General features: G+C 30.2%; 2 protein-coding genes across 2 annotated transcripts; both read right to left on the bottom strand.

The window, feature by feature from the left end:
- LOC119609089 (peptidyl-alpha-hydroxyglycine alpha-amidating lyase 1) lies at positions 1 to 10,893 on the bottom strand. Its single transcript, XM_037963773.1, has 6 exons — positions 10,536 to 10,893; positions 8,833 to 9,010; positions 8,531 to 8,771; positions 6,115 to 6,617; positions 5,544 to 6,056; positions 1 to 1,152 (listed from the first exon to the last, which is right to left on the bottom strand). Exons 1-6 carry the CDS (start codon positions 10,617 to 10,619, stop codon positions 959 to 961), a joined length of 1,713 nt encoding a protein of 570 aa, XP_037819701.1. The 5' UTR covers positions 10,620 to 10,893; the 3' UTR covers positions 1 to 958.
- Positions 10,894 to 12,858: 1,965 nt separating this feature from the next.
- On the bottom strand, positions 12,859 to 19,204 carry LOC119609091 (cullin-4A). Its single transcript, XM_037963776.1, has 12 exons — positions 18,856 to 19,204; positions 18,093 to 18,608; positions 16,767 to 17,005; positions 16,569 to 16,693; positions 16,173 to 16,508; positions 15,728 to 16,107; positions 15,069 to 15,205; positions 14,612 to 15,001; positions 14,434 to 14,541; positions 13,415 to 13,585; positions 13,191 to 13,343; positions 12,859 to 13,106 (listed from the first exon to the last, which is right to left on the bottom strand). Exons 2-12 carry the CDS (start codon positions 18,523 to 18,525, stop codon positions 13,011 to 13,013), a joined length of 2,568 nt encoding a protein of 855 aa, XP_037819704.1. The 5' UTR covers positions 18,526 to 18,608; positions 18,856 to 19,204; the 3' UTR covers positions 12,859 to 13,010.
- Positions 19,205 to 19,786: the final 582 nt, after the last annotated feature.

Raw genomic sequence — 19,786 nt, 5'->3', positions numbered from 1 at the left:
TTAGTATTAGAATTCCTTCAGTACTTTAGCGGTAAATACAATTAAAACATTTAATTAAAACAAAGTCGTCTTTTAAAATGGAAAATTTGATAGGATACAAGCAATTGGAATGGCAAAAGTATTTTGATTTTTAAGAGAAAATTAAATATGGAATAGGTGTTTAGATTTGGTTTTCAACCATATTCCTCAAACTCAATTAGGATAAATTTCATAAAATCGTATGTCGATTGTGATAAAAGTAAAATTCATTAATTCTTTTATTCTATATTGATCCAGAGATTCAAAACTACGAAGCATAAGAGATTCGTTAACAAATGCGGCAGTTTAGCCGAAATTGAGATTGCGATTAATGTAGAAGAGGGTAATTTGGTCTCAGCTTTTCTTAGCAGTTAGATCATGAATGTGTAAAACCTGTCACTGAACTTAATATGGAAATTTAAAAGTCTATCTTAATCCAACTTTATCAATAAGGAAGAAAATCATTAATAATTATTTGTTCTCTCAGAAATCAAAATATTTAAAAAATGTTCTAAAAGTATTCCATTCTGTTTTTTTTTTCTTGGTCCTTAACCAGATAATTTCAATATATAATTTACTACTACAAGAATCGTACTTATATAAATTATTTTGCTTCACTAAAATATACATACAATAAGTCTTAAATTCTACACAGTACAATAATAAATAATTGAATTTTCGTTTACATTGTTAATTACAAATTATTATATTATTATGCATTACAAAACACCTAGAGAAAATAAATTTTTAAAATTATATTAACCGAACTTAATTTTTAGCTCAATAAAATAAAAATTATTAAGAAAACGTTTCAAAAAATAAATTCCTTTTTCTTTCAATAAATTGGAGCGAGTTAGAGGTTCATTTGATTTTAATTAGTTATTGTTTTTAGATATAAATATGATGTTTTATGACTTTTTTTTTGAATAAACCAAAAAAACTAAGCAAATTGTGCACTTGTTAAAGTATTATTAGTAGCCGTTTCCGTTTCCTCATCACTAGCGTTTTGATCAAGTTTTTCAAAACCACTGCGTTTATTGCGCTCTAGTAGAAGACCACCCAGTTTAAAGCCATCTGGTTTTGAGGGAAAATCCCAGGCATGACGTCGATTATTCGAACCAAATGGCATGCAACCTTTAAAATATATTGAAAGTTATAAAGTTAATGTTTTTTTATCAAATTATACTAAAGGGGAAATGATAAATAGAGATGTATATCGGCAGATAGGAAATTTTGTAAATTTCTAGTCTGTAGTCTAGTTTATAGTCTATAGTCTAGTCTATAGTCTAGTCTATAGTCTAGTCTATAGTCTAGTCTATAGTCTAGTCTATAGTCTAGTCTATAGTCTAGTCTATAGTCTAGTCTATAGTCTAGTCTATAGTCTAGTCTATAGTCTAGTCTATAGTCTAGTCTATAGTCTAGTCTATAGTCTAGTCTATAGTCTAGTCTATAGTCTAGTCTATAGTCTAGTCTATAGTCTAGTCTATAGTCTAGTCTATAGTCTAGTCTATAGTCTAGTCTAGTCTATAGTCTAGTCTATAGTCTAGTCTATAGTCTAATATATAGTCTAGTCTATAGTCTAGTCTGTAGTCGAGTCTATTGTCGAGTCTATTGTCTAGTCTATTGTCTAGTCTATTGTCTAGTCTATTGTCTAGTCTGTAGTCTAGTCTATTGTCTAGTCTATAGTCTAGTTTATAGTCAAGGCTATAGTCTAGTCTATAGTCTAGTCTATAATCTAGTCTATAATCTAGTCTATAATCTAGTCTATAATCTAGTCCATAGTCTAGTCTATAGTCTAGTCTATAGTCTAGTCTATAGTCTAGTCTATAGTCTAGTCTATAGTCTAGTCTATAGTCTAGTCTATACTCTAGTCTATAGTCTAGTCTATAGTCTAGTCTATAGTCTAGTCTATAGTCTAGTCTATAGTCTAGTCTATAGTCTAGTCTATAGTCTAGTCTATAGTCTAGTCTATAGTCTAGTCTATAGTCTAGTCTATAGTCTAGTCTATAGTCTAGTCTATAGTCTAGTCTATAGTCTAGTCTATAGTCTAGTCTATAGTCTAGTCTATAGTCTAGTCTATAGTCTAGTCTATAGTCTAGTCTATAGTCTAGTCTATAGTCTAGTCTATAGTCTAGTCTATAGTCTAGTCTATAGTCTAGTCTATAGTCTAGTCTATAGTCTAGTCTATAGTCTAGTCTATAGTCTAGTCTATAGTCTAGTCTATAGTCTAGTCTATAGTCTAGTCTATAGTCTAGTCTATAGTCTAGTCTATAGTCTAGTCTATAGTCTAGTCTAGTCTATAGTCTCGTCTATAGTCTCAGTCTATAGTCTAGTCTCTAGTTCTAGTCTATAGTCTAGTCTATAGTCTAGTCTATAGTCTAGTCTATATGTCTAGTCTATTAGTCTAGTCTATAGTCTAGTCTATAGCTTAGTCTATAGTCTAGTCTATTAGTCTAGTCCTATAGTCTAGTACTATAGTCTAGTCTATAGTCTAGTCTATAGTCTAGTCTATAGTCTAGTCTATAGTCTAGTCTATAAGTCTAGTCTATAGTCTAGTACTATTAGTCTAGGTCTATAGGTCTAGTGCTATTAGTCTAGTCTTTAGTCTAGGTCTATAGTCTAGTCTATAGTCTAGTCTATAGTCTAGTCTATAGTCTAGTCTATAGTCTAGTCATTAGTCTAGTCTATAGTCTAGGTCTTAGTTAGCTCTAGTCTATAGTCTAGTCTATAGTCTAGTCTATAGTCTAGTCTATGTCTAGTCTATAGTCTAGTCTATAGTCTAGTCTATAGTCTAGTCTATAGTCTAGTCTATAGTCTAGTCTATAGTCTAGTCTATAGTCTAGTCTATAGTCTAGTCTAGTCGATAGGTCTAGTCTATAGTCTAGTCTATAGTCTAGTCTATAGTCTAGTCTATAGTCTAGTCTATAGTCTAGTCTATAGTCTAGTCTATAGTCTAGTCTATAGTCCTAGTCTATAGTCTAGTCTATAGTCTAGTCTATAGTCTAGTCTATAGTCTAATCAGTCTAAGTCTAGTCTATAGTCTAGTCTATAGTCTAGTCTATAGTCTAGTCTATAGTCTAGTCTATAGTCTAGTCTATAGTCTAGTCTATAGTCTAGGTCTATAGTCTAGTCTATAGTCTAGGTCATTAGTCTAGGCTATAGTCTAGTCTATAGATCTACAGTCTATAGTCCTAGTCTATAGTTAGTCTATAGGCTAGTCTATAGTCTAGGTCTATAGTCTAGTCTATAGTCTAGTCTATAGTCTAGTCTATCGTCTAGTCTATAGTCTAGTCTATAGTCTAGTCTATAGTCTAGTCTATAGTCTAGTCTATAGTCTAGTCTATAGTCTAGTCTATAGTCTAGTCTATAGTCTAGTCTATAGTCTAGTCTATAGTCTAGTCTATAGTCTAGTCTATAGTCTAGTCTATAGTCTAGTCTATAGTCTAGTCTATAGTCTAGTCTATAGTCTAGTCTATAGTCTAGTCTATAGTCTAGTCTATAGTCTAGTCTATAGTCTAGTCTATAGTCTAGTCTATAGTCTAGTCTATAGTCTAGTCTAGCCTATAGTCTAGTCTATAGTCTAGTCTATAGTCTAGTCTATAGTCTAGTCTATAGTTTAGTCTATAGTTTAGTCTATAGTCTATAGTCTAGTCTATAGTCTAGTCTATAGTCTAGTCTATAGTCTGGTCTATAGTCTAGTCTATAGTCTAGTCTATAGTCTAGTCTATAGTCTAGTCTATAGTCTAGTCTATAGTCTAGTCTATAGTCTAGTCTATAGTCTAGTCTATAGTCTAGTCTATAGTTTAGTCTATAGTCTAGTCTATAGTCTAGTCCATAGTCTAGTCTATAGTCTAGTCTATAGTCTAGTCCATAGTCTAGTCTATAGTCTAGTCTATAGTCTAGTCTATAGTCTAGTCTATAGTCTAGTCTATAGTTTAGTCTATAGTCTAGTCTATACTCTAGTCTATAGTCTAGTCTATAGTCTAGTCTATAGTCTAGTCTATAGTCTAGTCTATAGTCTAGTCTATAGTCTAGTCTATAGTCTAGTCTATAGTCTAGTCTATAGTCTAGTCTATAGTCTAGTCTATAGTCTAGTCTATAGTCTAGTCTATAGTCTGCAGTCGAATCATGTATGAGGTAATGTATGCAATCTTGTCCCATACATTGCTCTTTTACTTCTTTATTTTAATCATGATTAAGGAATGCGAAATATTTCTTTAATACAGAATCTGTACTGACGTTTTTCTATTAAAAAAAATGTTTTAAGGAATAATGAGATGATAATGAAATGAAAACTAAAAACAAAACAGCGAAAAAACACATAAAAAACAAAACAAACAATAAACAAATAATTTGAAAATATATCATAATAAATTTATTTTTTCATTTTTAAAAATAAAAATAATGAGATTACATTAAATTAATTACAATAATAATTGTATACATATAGAAATAAAAAAGGAGCATTAGAAAAAAAATACATAAATATACAGTATTTTGTATAAATTGGAGGGGTTTTTATAATTTAATCAGTACACAAACTAAAACATAAAGTTTGACTATGGATTTAAACAAATATAACATACTAGTGTTTTATGTTATATTTGTTTAAATCCATAGTCAAACTTTATGTTTTAGTTTGTGTACTGATTAAATTATAAAAACCCCTCCAATTTATACAAAATACTGTATATTTATGTATTTTTTTTCTAATGCTCCTTTTTTATTTCTATATGTATACAATTATTATTGTAATTAATTTAATGTAATCTCATTATTTTTATTTTTAAAAATGAAAAAATAAATTTATTATGATATATTTTCAAATTATTTGTTTATTGTTTGTTTTGTTTTTTATGTGTTTTTTCGCTGTTTTGTTTTTAGTTTTCATTTCATTATCATCTCATTATTCCTTAAAACATTTTTTTTAATAGAAAAACGTCAGAAATGGGACAACTATGGGAGAGAAAAATGAAACACTTTGGGAAACATATATGAACTGTTTTAAAGGAAATAAAACTAATGGAAGTGATATTTTTTAAAACTATAGAGAAAAAAACTAAATTAGAAAAAGGAAATGTTAGGTATTGATGTTGAAACTGATTTGAAGTCAACATTACGGAATGGGTGAGAGATGAAAGTATGAATCAAACTATTTTTGTTATTGTTATTAAACAAATTTCTGATGATTGCTTAGAATTTTCAAAGTGAGTGTGATTATTTTCAAAAAAATGTGAGAGATCTAGGGTTCTGCTACCGGTTTAAAAAGAAAATAATTTGGAAAATTTTTAAAGAATTTAAAAAACTTAAATAATTTAAACAAAAATTATAAATATAGCTGTCTTAAGAACACAATAATCACAAAACAAATGTATAAAATTAATGAATAAAAAGAAAACATATAAAAAGATGTTTGTTTTTGTAAATAAATTAAGGACATTCATCACAAATAGTTTGACTTGAGGCTACCAATTTACGATAGACCAGCTCACTAGGTTGGCCTACCGTCAAACCGGCAGCATTACCTCGTTTACGTCGTCGGGCTATTAGCAAAGCTAAACCGAATGTTAGAAATGCAAATAGTAACATTAGAGAAGCCACCAAAATCGCTGTTGCACCGGGTCTATGATGAGATTCACTAGAAATTTCCAATACCACCGAGGGATCAGATGCAGAGTCAGTCACACTTAAAATATGAGCTTTTTGTGCTGTTGCTGGTAGATTAGAGGATTTTTCCTTACTAATTTCTATTTCAACATTGGCGGTAGGTTTGGCAGCCGATAGGGGTATAGATTTGACCATAGATTTGTGCAAAAACTTATGTATACGCATGGGATTTAGTTCGGCTACATATACCTCATTGCCATCTTTTGAGACAGCCACATCATGAGGATTAGAAAATTCCATATCGTTTGGTCCAAATTTGCCTGTTACTTTCTTGGTAGTAAATTCCATCACATAACCACGCACCTCATTGTATTGTTCAGTTTTTAAACCCAATTCAGCAGTGGGTCCATTTACTATAACAAATTGACCACCTAAAGAAACAAATTAGCTCAGTAACTAATATAAAATTACAGACTTCCTCTAACTCACCGTGTGCTGGGGTATAATCCATACTAAACAAACGATCTCCTATAATCTGTGAATGATATTGCGAGTGGAATGTACCATTGGACCAATAGAAACACTGAACTCGTCCATTTTCCCGATCTGCTGCACAAATTAATTCCTGTTCGGGCACCAGTGTTAAAGCATGCGGTATGGCAAAGAAATTTTGTGGTGCCACACCAAAGGAAACACCAGAAAATGTATTTTGTCCCCAGTGTAAGATTTTCTCTCCTTGTTTAGTATATTTTAGTATTCGTGCATTACAATAACCATCCGCTACAAAGAAGTCTCCATTTTCTAAAACTGCCACTGATGTTGGTTTACAGAATTTTGTTTCACCAGCACCGGGTGTGAATGCTGTACCCAAAGTCATAAGTGGTTTATCGTTGGAGCCTCGGGGACCAAATTTGAAGACTTGATGTAGAGCTACATCAGTTATCCAAACATTATCCTCGTGATCGATTGTTAGGCCATGAGGCATATAGAACCTACAAAGGGAAAAGTAGACAACAAATGTTTAAAAGGGTTTTTCTATAGAAGAGAGCTTTCGATTAAAAGTTTTTCTATAGAAGGGCTTAAGTTTAAAAGTTTTTTTAGAAAAAGCTTTCGTCAGAAAGTTTTTTTTTAGGAAAAAGCTTTCGAATGAAAGGTTTTCTTAGGCAAAAGCTTTCGAGTGAAAGGTTTTTTAAAAAGAGCTTTCGTCTGAAAGATTTTTTAAAAAAAGCTTTCAAATCAAAGTTTTTTTAGAAAAAACTTTCGCATGAAAGTTTTTCCTTAGACAAAGCTTTCGTATGAAAGCTTTTCTTTAGAAAAAGATTTTGTTAAAAATATTTTATATGGAAAGTTTTTCTATAAAAAGATTTCATTTAAAAATTGTTCTATATAAAAAGTTTTGAATAAAAATTTTTCTTCTACTTTTGTATAGAAAAGTAAAAATTTTCTATAAAAAATCAGTTATATAACAAATTTTTCTATATGAAAACTGTTATACCAACAATTTATCTGTAGAAAAATGTGGTACCAGCAATTTTTCTATAGAAAAACTGTTATACCACCAAAACAAACTGTTATACCCAAAGTTTCTATAGAAAAACTATTATACGAACAATTTTTCTATAGAAAAACTATTTACCAAATTTTTTTATATACAAAAACTATTATACCAACAAAAATATTGAAAAACTGTTATACCAACAATTTTTCTATTGAAAAAATGTTATACCAAAAATTTTTCTATAGAAAAACTGTTATACAAAAAATTTTTCTATAGAAAAACTTTTATACCAAAATTTTTTTTATAGAAAAACTGTTACATCAAAAAATTTTCTGTAGAAAAACTGTAAACCCAAAAATGTTTCTATAGAAAAACTGTTATACCAAAATTTTTTCTATAGAAACACTGTTATACCAAAAAATTTTCTACAGAAACACTGTTATACCAAAAATTTTTCTATAGAAAAACTGTTATACTACCAATTTTTCTATAGAAAAATTGTTATACCTCCAATTTTTCTATAGAAAAACTGTTATACCTCCATTTTTTTATAGAAAAACTGTTATACCTACCTCCAATTTTTCTATGGAAAAACTGTTATATCAACAATTTTTCCATGAAAAATCTGTCATACTGACAATTTTTTTCTATAGAAAAACTGTTATAATAACAAATTTTCAATAGCTAACTGTTATACCAATAAAATTCTACAAATAAAATCTTGATCAACAACAATTTTTCTATAAAAAAAAACTTTTATACCAAAATTTTTTTTATAGAAAAACTGTTACATCAAAAAATTTTCTGTAGAAAAACTGTAATACCAACAATGTTTCTATAGAAAAACTGTAATACCAACAAAATTTCTATAGAAAAACTGTTATACTAAAAATTTTCCTATAGAAACACTTTAATACCAAAAAATTTTCTACAGAAACACTGTTATACCAAAAATTTTTCTATAGAAATACTATTATACCAAAAAATTTTCTATAGAAAAACTGTTATACTACCATTTTTTTTATAGAAAAACTGTTATACCTCCAATTTTTCTATGGAAAAACTGTTATATAAACAATTTTTCCATGAAAAATCTGTCATACTGACAATTTTTTCTATAGAAAAACTGTTATAATAACAAATTTTCAATAGCTAACTGTTATACCAACAAAATTCTACAAATAAAATCTTTTCTAAAGAAAAACTGTTATACTAAAAACTTTTTATGGAAAAACTCTTATACCAACAATTGATCTATATAAAAACCGTTATACTAACTATGTTTCTATAGAAAATCAAGTTATAACCAACGATTTTCTTTAGAAACACTCTTATACAAATAATTTTTCTTCAACATTGTTTCTTTCAAATAAAAAACAAAAAAATATATGTATATTTTTTACTTACAAATTTTTACCCCAATCATAAACCAATTTGCCAGTTTCTCTATCCAAGGCCAAAACAGTGCTATCACGTATAGCTCCCTTATTGCGTTTGGTAAAAACATTATTTCTTGAAAATGTATCTTGTTCCCAAACACGATCACAACGATGAAAGATTACAACATTGCCAGCCTTATCAAAACTAACAGCGGTAACAGAACCCAATTTAACACTCATTTCAGGCCATGACGATTGATAAACATATGCTGGAATTGAACATTTTTAATAACAACAATATGACAATTAATTGTGTTTTTGCAATCTTACTGATATTCAATTTATTGATTTCTTTTTTAACATCGACCTTTTCAAATTTATGCTTATCCGGCCAAATTGCATCTGACGATGAACTGCTGCTGCCCTGCATAATCTGTTTAAAACGATTATCATTGTTGAGCATTTGTTCTTCGGTTACAAGCGGAAAATAACGTTGTAAACTAAGTTTCTAAGAAAATTAATCAGATGTAAATTTGTTTATTTGTTATTTTTCTAAAGAAATGTTAGTTGATCTTATAATGCAAGGAAATAATTTAATACTAATTACTTTCAAGATAATATTTTGTTATTGTAATAAATTAATAAAAAAAAAATAAACAGGTTGGGTGTTGTGCAATTCAGTGTAATAAATTTTTAAATTATAGAAAACAGCAGGGGTTCAATGGAATGAGGGTACTTGTTGTATTGTAAAGTGGAAATTTTTCGAAAGTTAGCACTTTTGAGTTTAAGATGATGACCTCGACTTTTTGAAAAGTTTCAATTTAATAAACAAAGAAAAAAGCGAAAGTAAGCATTTTGTACAAATAACATAAATAATTTTTCTAATAAAAATTTTAAATTTGTCTGCACTATAGATAGTCTGGAATATTTTCTGGAGTATAGTTTAGATTATAGTCTGATCTATAGACTGGACTGTAGTCTGGTCTATAGTCTGATCTATAGTCTTGTCTATATTCTTGTCTATAGTCTCGTCTATAGTAATATGCATACTCTGATCTATAGTTTGACTATTGTCTGGTCTATAGTTTTACTATAGTCTGCTCTATAGTATGGTCTATAGTCAGGTCTACAGTCTCGACTATAGTCTTGCTTATAGTCCTGTTTATAGACTTGACTATTGTCTATTCAATATTATAGTCTAGTCTTGATTATAGTCTGATTTACAGTCTCGACTATAATCTGATCTATAGTCTGGTCTACAGTCAGTTCTACATTCTTGCCTATAGTATGATATATACAGAATGCTATTTAAATAGCTGTAAACTGCTATATGGACTTGTATATAACCTGGACAGTCTATGATCTCTTGACCGGACTATAAATTAGCATACAAGTGCCTATTTAGTTTAACTTTAACAAGTATACTGTGTCTATTGATGAACATATGACCGGAATATGTTTTTTCAATAGCATCTATAAATAACTATTTTAAAAGGTCCTTAATCCCTAACATTTTGAGAGTTTTTAAAACTAAAAAAAAAAAAATAAATGCGTAGGCAGGTAATGCAACGTAGTACACAACGCAGTTTACACCCACATCATCATCATCAAAAAACGAAGAAGAGAAATTCTTATGACGTTTTTGTTGTTTATTTATTAATCATTCATAAATTCTTAAACGTAATTTAAAACCAGATGCGGCATTAGGAAATGAAATAAATCAATAAATAAAAAAACAACAAAAAACCCTAATAAGTAACAACCAGAATAACAACACAAAATTTGTACAACAACAACAAATACATTAAAAACGGTAAACAAATAAAGTACAACAAATTAAACCAGCTGTAACCATATGTTGTTGTTAGCTTTTTTTTTTTTTTGTTAAACAAATTGTCCGTAAAGAAAACAAAAGAAATTGTTTTTTTCAGATTTGTTAAATATATGATAATTTTCATTGTCTTTTAGCGTGTATTGTTTTTAGTTTTAAGCTTTTTGCTCTTATTCTTTCTTGGCTTTCGTTTTAAAATTACCTCATCTGTTGCTGATTCAATTATAAAAAGCGTCAAGACAATCAACCAAGGTCCGATTAGTTGCTGCTGTATACTTAAACGCATTTTTGTATATTTTTTTTTCTGCTTTTGTTTTATTTTGGTGAAAAATAGAATGTAAAATTTCTTTTTTTTAGAGTAGTACACTAAACACTTAATTATTTTTGTATTATTGTTTAAAACACATTTGTAATATTATTTATGAGTTTTATTTTCATAATTTATATAGATCTATTTATTGTTTTCTATTAAAATTATGTTAAATACTTTGCGAAAACAATAAACGCTTTTATTTTTTCATGTCTGCCATCAAGGCAGCTTAATTCACGACTGCCATCCAAAGCCCTGCGCCGATAGATTTTAACGGCGCCGGCGGCTGGCACTAAAAATATCGGTGGCGGCCTAAAATCGACTGTAATTGTCATAGAAAACTCAAAAATTACCAGTTGGAGAACGAAAATGTACTAAAAATATCAATTTCTATCGGGGTTCCAAATATCACCCTATTACCATATTTAGTGTTTCTAAATCTAAAAATTTTATCTAAATTGACTCATTGTGTTTGAATAAAATCAGATTTTAAATTTTTACCCCCTATCGGTAATTTTTTCCTCCCCATTAACGAAATAAAAATTGTATTCCAAAAAGTTGAAACATGGTAGTGGGATCCCGTTATTATGTATTCATCATACATAGTACATATGTATATATACATATATAAGTTAATAAACCAATAACAAGGTTTTATGAAAAAGTACCAGAAATAGGTAAAATTTTCATCCCTTAAACGTCCGAATATCCGAAAAGTACTCAATTCATATTTTTTATTTTTTCGTAAAGTTATGGAGTCAAAAAATTGTTGAATGTTCACTGGATGTTCAGTGATGCATACTAAGATGATCTTTGCTATTTATTAAAATTGTGATGATCGCAAGGAACCAACCAATTGAGTACGTATATTGCAGACCTGTTCCAACAGGCCATTCGAAATGAAATGATATTTATTCAAATCCAAACACATTTCCTCATTTCTTCTAAAGGTATTTTGTCATTCAAGTACATCAAGTGATAGGAAGGAATACCTTCAGATAAAAGTTTTTTTTTCTTTTATAAATGATTCATATAGTGTGACAACTCTAAGGGATCTAAAGTCGACATAATGTCCATAATGGTTAGTACCTGATCTAAGTATTGCAATAAAATAACAAACACCAATATTTTGCGCAAACAACATCTATATAAGAGGACAGCCTAGCCAGGTTATATCCTCTAAAATTCCAGCAGAATTTCTTTTCGCAGTTGGCAGAATTGACATCAACTGCACTTCCCATTTAAAATACACATGTTCGATGTCAAACATCAATGTATTTTTCGTATCTCGTGTTTGTAGCAAACACTTTTTTGTTTGAAGTAAAAGCAGCAACTCGAATTCTGCACTGCGGTTGATTTTAATTGTTTTGTTTTCTTGTATGGCATTGCCAAGCCAAAATATTTCGTCAAATTAGCAGCAGATGTCAAAATCATGTGTTAACACTGAGAAAAATAATTAGGAGATCTTTGCTAGTTTTGAACTGTAAACGATGGAAAGTTTTGTAATTGTTAGAATAGGGTGACGATTTAACTTTTGTTTTGAAAGCATTAACATTTTCCGATTCTTTCAAATTCTATTACAAAGAGAAATATAGAAAAATTCGTACATTTGAATTCATTTTGAAATAAAAAACTTTTAATATCTAAATCATAAGTATTTAAAAAATTTTGAGCTTATGTTCGAAAATAGTTTGAAGCTTTGAAATTTATCTATAAATTATAGCAATTTATAGAAAATCTGATTTTAGTTTTTATTTGGGTCATTTTCTTATATTTTTCAATTTCGATCATCAAAATATTAAAAATAATATTTATATTTTTCAAAAAATGAAAATTTTTAAATTTTGAAAAAAATTAAAAACAATTTTTAAATTTCGAAATTTCAAACTTATATACGAAAATCTTGAAACATTTTTCCCATTTTCAAACATTTAAAATTTTTCTTAAAATTTCACATTAAATTTATTGTGTTGTTGTTGTTTCCTTTTTAAGCTAATTTTTAACAAATTTTTATTTATATGAATAGGGTTAAAGTTTATAAATCTTCTTTGGATTGCAAATTAAAAAAAAAAAATAAATTTCGTATTAAAAAAATGTTGAGTAGATTAATAGTAATAGTAGTAGGTAGTAGTAGTGGAGAGAGACAAAAAGTTAAACAACAAAGCGATCATCGCTTAATTCGCTTTTCAGAACATAAATTTTTATATGTATATTCATTTAAATAAGTATTTTTTATGTTTAGTTTTTGTTTGTTTGTTTTTTTTTTTTTTTTGTTTAATAGTTTACAATTACATTCCAAAGAAACTTATGAAAAAAGGTATAGAAATAACGACCAAAATGTCGCAATTTAATTGTATTTGAGTTAAATTAAGCCACATAATTGTATTGATTTTGATTATCCTTATCACGTTCCATATAGTCACGATCAATAAGTGATTCAATGCGTTTTTTCAGATCAGCCGGCTAAAAAAAAAAAAAAAACAAAGAAAAAATAAAATAATTATTATTTTTTTAAGATGGACTCTCCATTTCTATAAACTTTCTCACCTTGACAGGAAATGTTAACTGATTGAAAAGTTCAGTAATTAATAAATTATGTGATAACGTTTTACGCATTTTCATAATTCGTACAATTGCAGCATCAATTTGATACTGACGATCTTGAAACACTCGTTCTTCGGTAGCTTTTTGTTCTTCCGTCTGTTTTAAAAAACCAATATTAAACATAAATTTATAATTAAATTTAGTTTTTTTTCTTTCAAAACACTTACCGTTTCTTTCATTTGTATTTGATTAATTTTAATGCGGAACAATTTGTTGGTAAATTCATTATTATAATGGAACTGATCTTTATCTTCCACCTCACGACCTTTAGGTTCTTTAGTTATAACACGAGCACGTCCACAGGCCAATGATTGTAATGTGCGGCGCAATTCACCGTCCTATATGGAATCGGAATGAAATTGCGGTGATTTTTTTTTAATTTGACTAGTCTAGTCTATAGTCTAGTCTATAGTCTAGTCTATAGTCTAGTCTATAGTCTAGTCTATAGTCTAGTCTATAGTCTAGTCTATAGTCTAGTCTATAGTCTAGTCTATAGTCTAGTCTATAGTCTAATCTATAGTCTAGTCTATAGTCTAGTCTATAGTCTAGTCTATAGTGTAGTCTATAGTGTAGTCTATAGTCTAGTCTATAGTCTAGTCTATAGTGTAGTCTATAGTGTAGTCTATAGTGTAGTCTATAGTCTATAGTCTAGTCTATAGTCTAGTCTATAGTCTAGTCTATAGTCTATAGTCTAGTCTATAGTCTACTCTATAGTCTAGTCTATAGTCTAGTCTATTGTCTAGTCTATAGTCTAGTCTATAGTCTAGTCTATAGTCTAGTCTATAGTCTAGTCTATAGTCTAGTCTATAGTCTAGTCTATAGTCTAGTCTATAGTCTAGTCTATAGTCTAGTCTATAGTCTAGTCTATAGTCTAGTCTATAGTCTAGTCTATAGTCTAGTCTATAGTCTAGTCTATAGTCTAGTCTATAGTCTAGTCTATAGTCTAGTCTATAGTCTAGTCTATAGTCTAGTCTATAGTCTAGTCTATAGTCTAGTCTATAGTCTAGTCTATTGTCTAGTCTATTGTCTAGTCTATAGTCGAGTCTATAGTCTAGTCTATAGTCTAGTCTATAGTCTAGTCTATAGTCTAGTCTATAGTCTAGTCTATAGTCTAGTCTATAGTCTAGTCTATAGTCGAGTCTATAGTCTACAGTTTAAATTCAATTATTTCAGTCCAGGAACTCACCTCAATATTTGTAGCCGCTACAATTTCCTCAAATGAAAAAGTGTCTCTGTCATTAAATAACAATAACACCAAAGCTTGGAATAAAGAAACCATCAATTCTTTAGGTCCCTGCAAATAAAACAAAAAAATATAAACAATTAAATCAGAATCTATATCTCTGTTTTCCCTTTTCACTCACCCCATCAAAACGTGCTTTCAGCACACAATTTCCCAATGTTGGTTGCCATTGTAATTTACGTCCACTGTGCTTAGCCAAATAGAATTTATTGAATACCTGTTGTGGTTTCACCAACTGTGGCGGCATATTAACCTCCGTTAGAGGATATGTTGGCCAATAACCCATTGTCAAGATATTTACGGTCAGATCGATACTCGTTAATTCACCATCCATATTCGCCACATATTGTTTAAATGAAATATTTATATCACGACTTAATTCCATATCCTTGAACATGCCCTCCAATTTTGAGGTAAAGCCGCCACCACATTCTTGTTTCAATTTCGATAGCATACTCTTTTCAGCATCGACGGAAGCAGATTTTCCTACTAATAAGCGTTTGGCCAAATCCTTAAAAAGGTAAAAATGATATAACATTACCATTTGTTAAGTTTTAGTGGGCATTTCAAATTCTTACCTTTTTATAGAAGGCTTCAAAAACATCTTTTCCATGTATGAAACGGAAAAGTACCATGATTTTATCGAGTATTTGTTCCAGTTCTTCTTCAGTGGCTTCTTTGTTGCCAGCACGTAATTTCATGTCAACATATTTGGCTGAAATTTAAAATAGAAAACCGCAATAAGCACCCAAATCTAAACAAATCTAGTCTATATTCTGGACTACAGCATACAGTATGAAATATAGTATAGCCTATAATCTGGACTATAGTATGGCCTATAATCTGGACTATAGTATGGCCTATAATCTGTACTACAGTCTACCCAATAGTCTAGTCTATAGTCTGATGTATAGAATGGACTAAGTCTACCCAATAGAATAGACTACAGTCTATTCTATAGTGTAGACTATAGCCTAGTCTAAAGTCTAGTCTATTGTCTGGTCTATATTCTAGTCTAAAGTCTTGTTAGTAGTCTGGTCTATAGTCAAATCTATATTTCAGTCTATAATCTAGTCTATAGTCTAATATATACTCTAGACTATAATCTAGGCTATAGTCAAAACTATGTTCCAGTCTATTGTTGGGACTATAAACTCGTCTGTTGTCTAGTCTATTGCCTATTTACTCTGAACGGGTTTATACTCAAAAAAAAAATCCATTCTTCTTTCAAACTCACCTATTAATTCAGCTGGTTTATTAGTTCTTTGATTTATAAAGAATTCAAAAGCTTCACGTAATGAATTTGTAAATTTCTCATTATGTTCGAAACATGTGCGCACAATAACATCCATTTTATCTTTAAAGTCTAATAAGTCCTGCACCATGCTCTTATCCTTTTCGGGATCAATGACAATAGTGCGTCCCTTCTTTTTAATATAACCATTAAAATTGCCGCACAATTCAGCGGTGCCGTTTTTAACACGACTTAATAAACTATACAATATTGATAAATCATTCAGTCTATTCTCTTCTAAAAGGGTGTCTAGGCCTTTTTGTAGAATTTGTGTTAAATGTTCGGCAAGTAGTTCTTTTTCCACGGTATAAATTAAAGGATGCCTGGAAACAAACGATAACAAAAAAATAAATATTTTCATTCAAGAAATATACCAGACAACACTTACTTGGTACTCGAATCTAAATAATGTAATAGACGTTCATTTTCTTCGGCTAAACGTTTATCAACATGTTGCAAATATTCGGGTACATCTAACTCCTGCATTTTGCGTTGACCTTCGGCCTGATACAATTGTCGTGTGGCTATTAAGAATTTTTCCTCAAACGCTGCTATATAAATTTGTAAATCACACAACATGCGTATAAGACTTTTAAGTAGACCACGATCGACGGCATCACCATTACGTTCCTTCTCAATCAGCATTAATAAACCCTCGACGGTACGTTTTTGTACCAAAGAATTGAGAGCTATATGAGTGCGAAATAAATCTAAACCCATATCCCTAAGATATAGAATAAATTAATGATTTAAAAAATTTTATAAAATATCGTACTTCAATTACCATATAGATTGTACGGTTGGATTTTGTAAAACATAAGTTCGATCTAAATATAAAAATATACTACGCATCATTATCATTTGCTGGCAATAGGATAACCACCAATCATTGATTTTCTTTAAGAATACCTTTATATGGGAATAAAGCAATAATTAAAAATATATTTTACTTTTCGGTTTTGTGAAGGATTGCGTGTCATACCAATTTATCCATGCTGCCACCAGTAAATGTATCAACATTACGTTTAACATGAGCCTCGGTTAAATCTTTAAGTTTTGCATAGAGTTGAGCATCCATTTTATGACTACACATATTTTCCACAGCCTGATATAATTCTTCCAGAGAATATTTAATAGGCCGGGATAATTGTATAGCAACAACGGCTTCTTCCAGTTTTTGACAAGTACTTTCTGAATAATTTTCAGGCAGTGTAGGTTTTACTGTAATGATAATTATAAATGGTATTTTTAAAATAAATGCGTTCTCACACTATTGGCAGATGCAGACAATAGACTGATCTACAGTCTAGACGAAAGTATAGACTATACACCAGACTATAGTCCAAACTATAGAGTATAGTACATACTATAGACTTGACTATAAGCCAGACTACTAAACTATAGACATGAATATAATCCAAACTACTAAACTATAGACTGGACTAGAGTCTAGACAAGACTATAGACTAGACTATAGACTAAACTAAACTAGACTATATGCTAATCTATTGGCTAGACTAGACTATAGACTAAACTATAGACTAGACTATAGACTAGACTATAGACTAGACTATAGACTAGACTATAGACTAGACTATAGACTATACTATAGACTAGACTCTAGACTGGCCTATAGATTAGACTATAGACTAGACTAAACTATATTCTAAACTATAGTCTAGACTAGACTATAGACTCCTATATAGACTAGACTATAGAGTCTATACTATACTGTAGACTAGACTATAGATTAGACTATAGACTAGCCTACATACCGGTGTTTTGACTAGACTATAGACTAGTCTTTAGACTAAACTATATACTGGTGTTTAGACTAGACTATAGGCGAGTCTTTAGACTAGACTATAGACTAGTCTTTAGGCTAGGCTATAAATTAGACTATCCACAAAATTACAGTCAATATTGCCAAAACTGTGCATTACATATTTGTTAATTTTCCTTTTGGAGTTGACCCATTCATATTTTCAAATTACATTGCGTAGTTGGATAACAGGGTTTATATGGACAAAATAAAAAATTCTAAGCTGAACATGGTTGCATATTTGTGCCCTCCACACCATACAGGTATAACCACAATGTTCAAATCTTATTAGAAAAAAATATGACAAATCAGGTGGAAAAGAAAAATCTGCTGTTAAAATCTAATTGGCTTGTTTCAGTAGAAAATAGGTATTATTGGTAAAGAAAAACAACAAAATAAATCAGAATTGTTTCACATTCCACGCCGTGTTTTTCCGCTATGCTCTAAATTTAAGAAAAAACAACAAATTCTCCAGCATCCACTTACCCTTAAAGTTTTTAATAACAATTTTCTTAACATCACCCGGTTTAGAGGCATTGTTGGTTCCCATTTTATTAAAAAACGCTGAGGTTGTTGTCGATGAACGATGATCGTTTAGATGAGCGGTTGTATCCAACATGGAGAAATTTGCACGACGTTCACCATTTGTACCGGTGCCACCTCCACCGGTCCCGCTGTTATTCAAATTGCTATTACTGCCTGAACGTTGCATAGCGTTTGTGTTCTGTTGACCCAAAGCTATACGTCCACTAACGCCGGACGCTGATTGATTCGATTGAGCTGCTGCTGCTGCCGATGTTGAGGGACCAAAGAAATCGGCCGACTTCCTAAAACGATTATTAATATTTTCAGTGTCCTGCTGATGATGTAGTATCTCTGTTGCTGTTTCAGATGTTTTGTATTTTTTCGAGGCGCTCATAGTTCGCCGCTCGTACGACACGCTAAGCAGCGCTGTCAACGCTTGATTGTGGTAGGGGTCGTTTCGTTGTTGTTTTTTCTATGCTATCAGTTGAGTGTGAAAAATAAGAAAAATAATAAAGAATCCACATTAATATTTTGAATTAAAACACACAAACATATCAAACACTAATATAGAATAACAGAAGAAGACCCAACAAGATCAAATGGCCAGAAAATATCTGTCTGCCAGTCTTATACTATACTCTTATACTATTTTAATGTCAAAAAACATTGACCAATATTTTTCACAAAAGCCGGAAATATTTGGCAAGTAAATAAATATACTCACTTTTCCTGGTAACTCCAACAATAATATGTTCCTTCTTCGTTTAATGCCGACAATATGTGCAAATTTACTATTATTTTTTTGGTTGTCCAACTGTTGTGGCCGAAAACGTACGATACAAATTTTAGTTCAGGGTGTCTTGTCTCTTTTTTTCTTTGCCTTTTTGTCTTTCTTTTGTTATTCTAATTCTTAACAAAACTTTAATTCTTATTCAATCACTTTGTTTCGTTAGTGTTGCATCTCATAGATTTTAACATGAAAAATTATTTAATTCTTGTATTAAATTTATGAAAAACGAAAAATTTTTGCAATTGTTTGCCAGAGCCCTGCGCCGACAAATATTAACGGCGGCGGCGACTGACACTAAATATGTCGGCGGCGGCTTAAAATCGACTGTAAGCCGGCTAAGTTTTCAATTACGTTTAGTTTTTAATTTTTCAACGATTTTAAATAAAAACGGAATCCGAGAGATCAGAAAGTGGGATTTTGGAAGCAAATATATTGTTTATAACAACAAAACAGAGCAAGGTCAAAAGTTGTGTTAGAAATTATGCAGGGATGAATAAAAAATTATTAAAAATTAAAAACAAATCCTTTCTCCAAGTTTTACTAGGATCTGCCGATATTTAAGCCTATCTTCCATATAAAACATCTTGCAGAAAATCAGTTTCTAAAAAATTTTGCATTAAGAAAATGATCAATAACGTAAAAACAAAGATATTTTATTTGTTTATTTACTAGCTATACCCAGTGTGCTGTGCTACCCTAAAAGCAATATAACCCACTTAACGACTTTGATGATTCTAACTACAATGGTTTTCCAGATATACAATTTGTTACATATGGGAGATTCCACGCAAATTATTGCAATTTCGAATAATCTAATAGTTTCCCAGATATACAAAATTTTGTATTTAATTCATATGGGAAGTGC

This window comes from Lucilia sericata, unplaced genomic scaffold (genome assembly GCF_015586225.1).
Source record: "Lucilia sericata isolate MDLA Ls3-8-SP2 unplaced genomic scaffold, ASM1558622v1 Contig000928F_arrow, whole genome shotgun sequence".
In the NCBI taxonomy this organism is placed as follows: domain Eukaryota; kingdom Metazoa; phylum Arthropoda; class Insecta; order Diptera; family Calliphoridae; genus Lucilia; species Lucilia sericata.
Note: the sequence above shows the minus strand (reverse complement) of the source record. Positions and strands in the feature narration are given on the sequence as shown.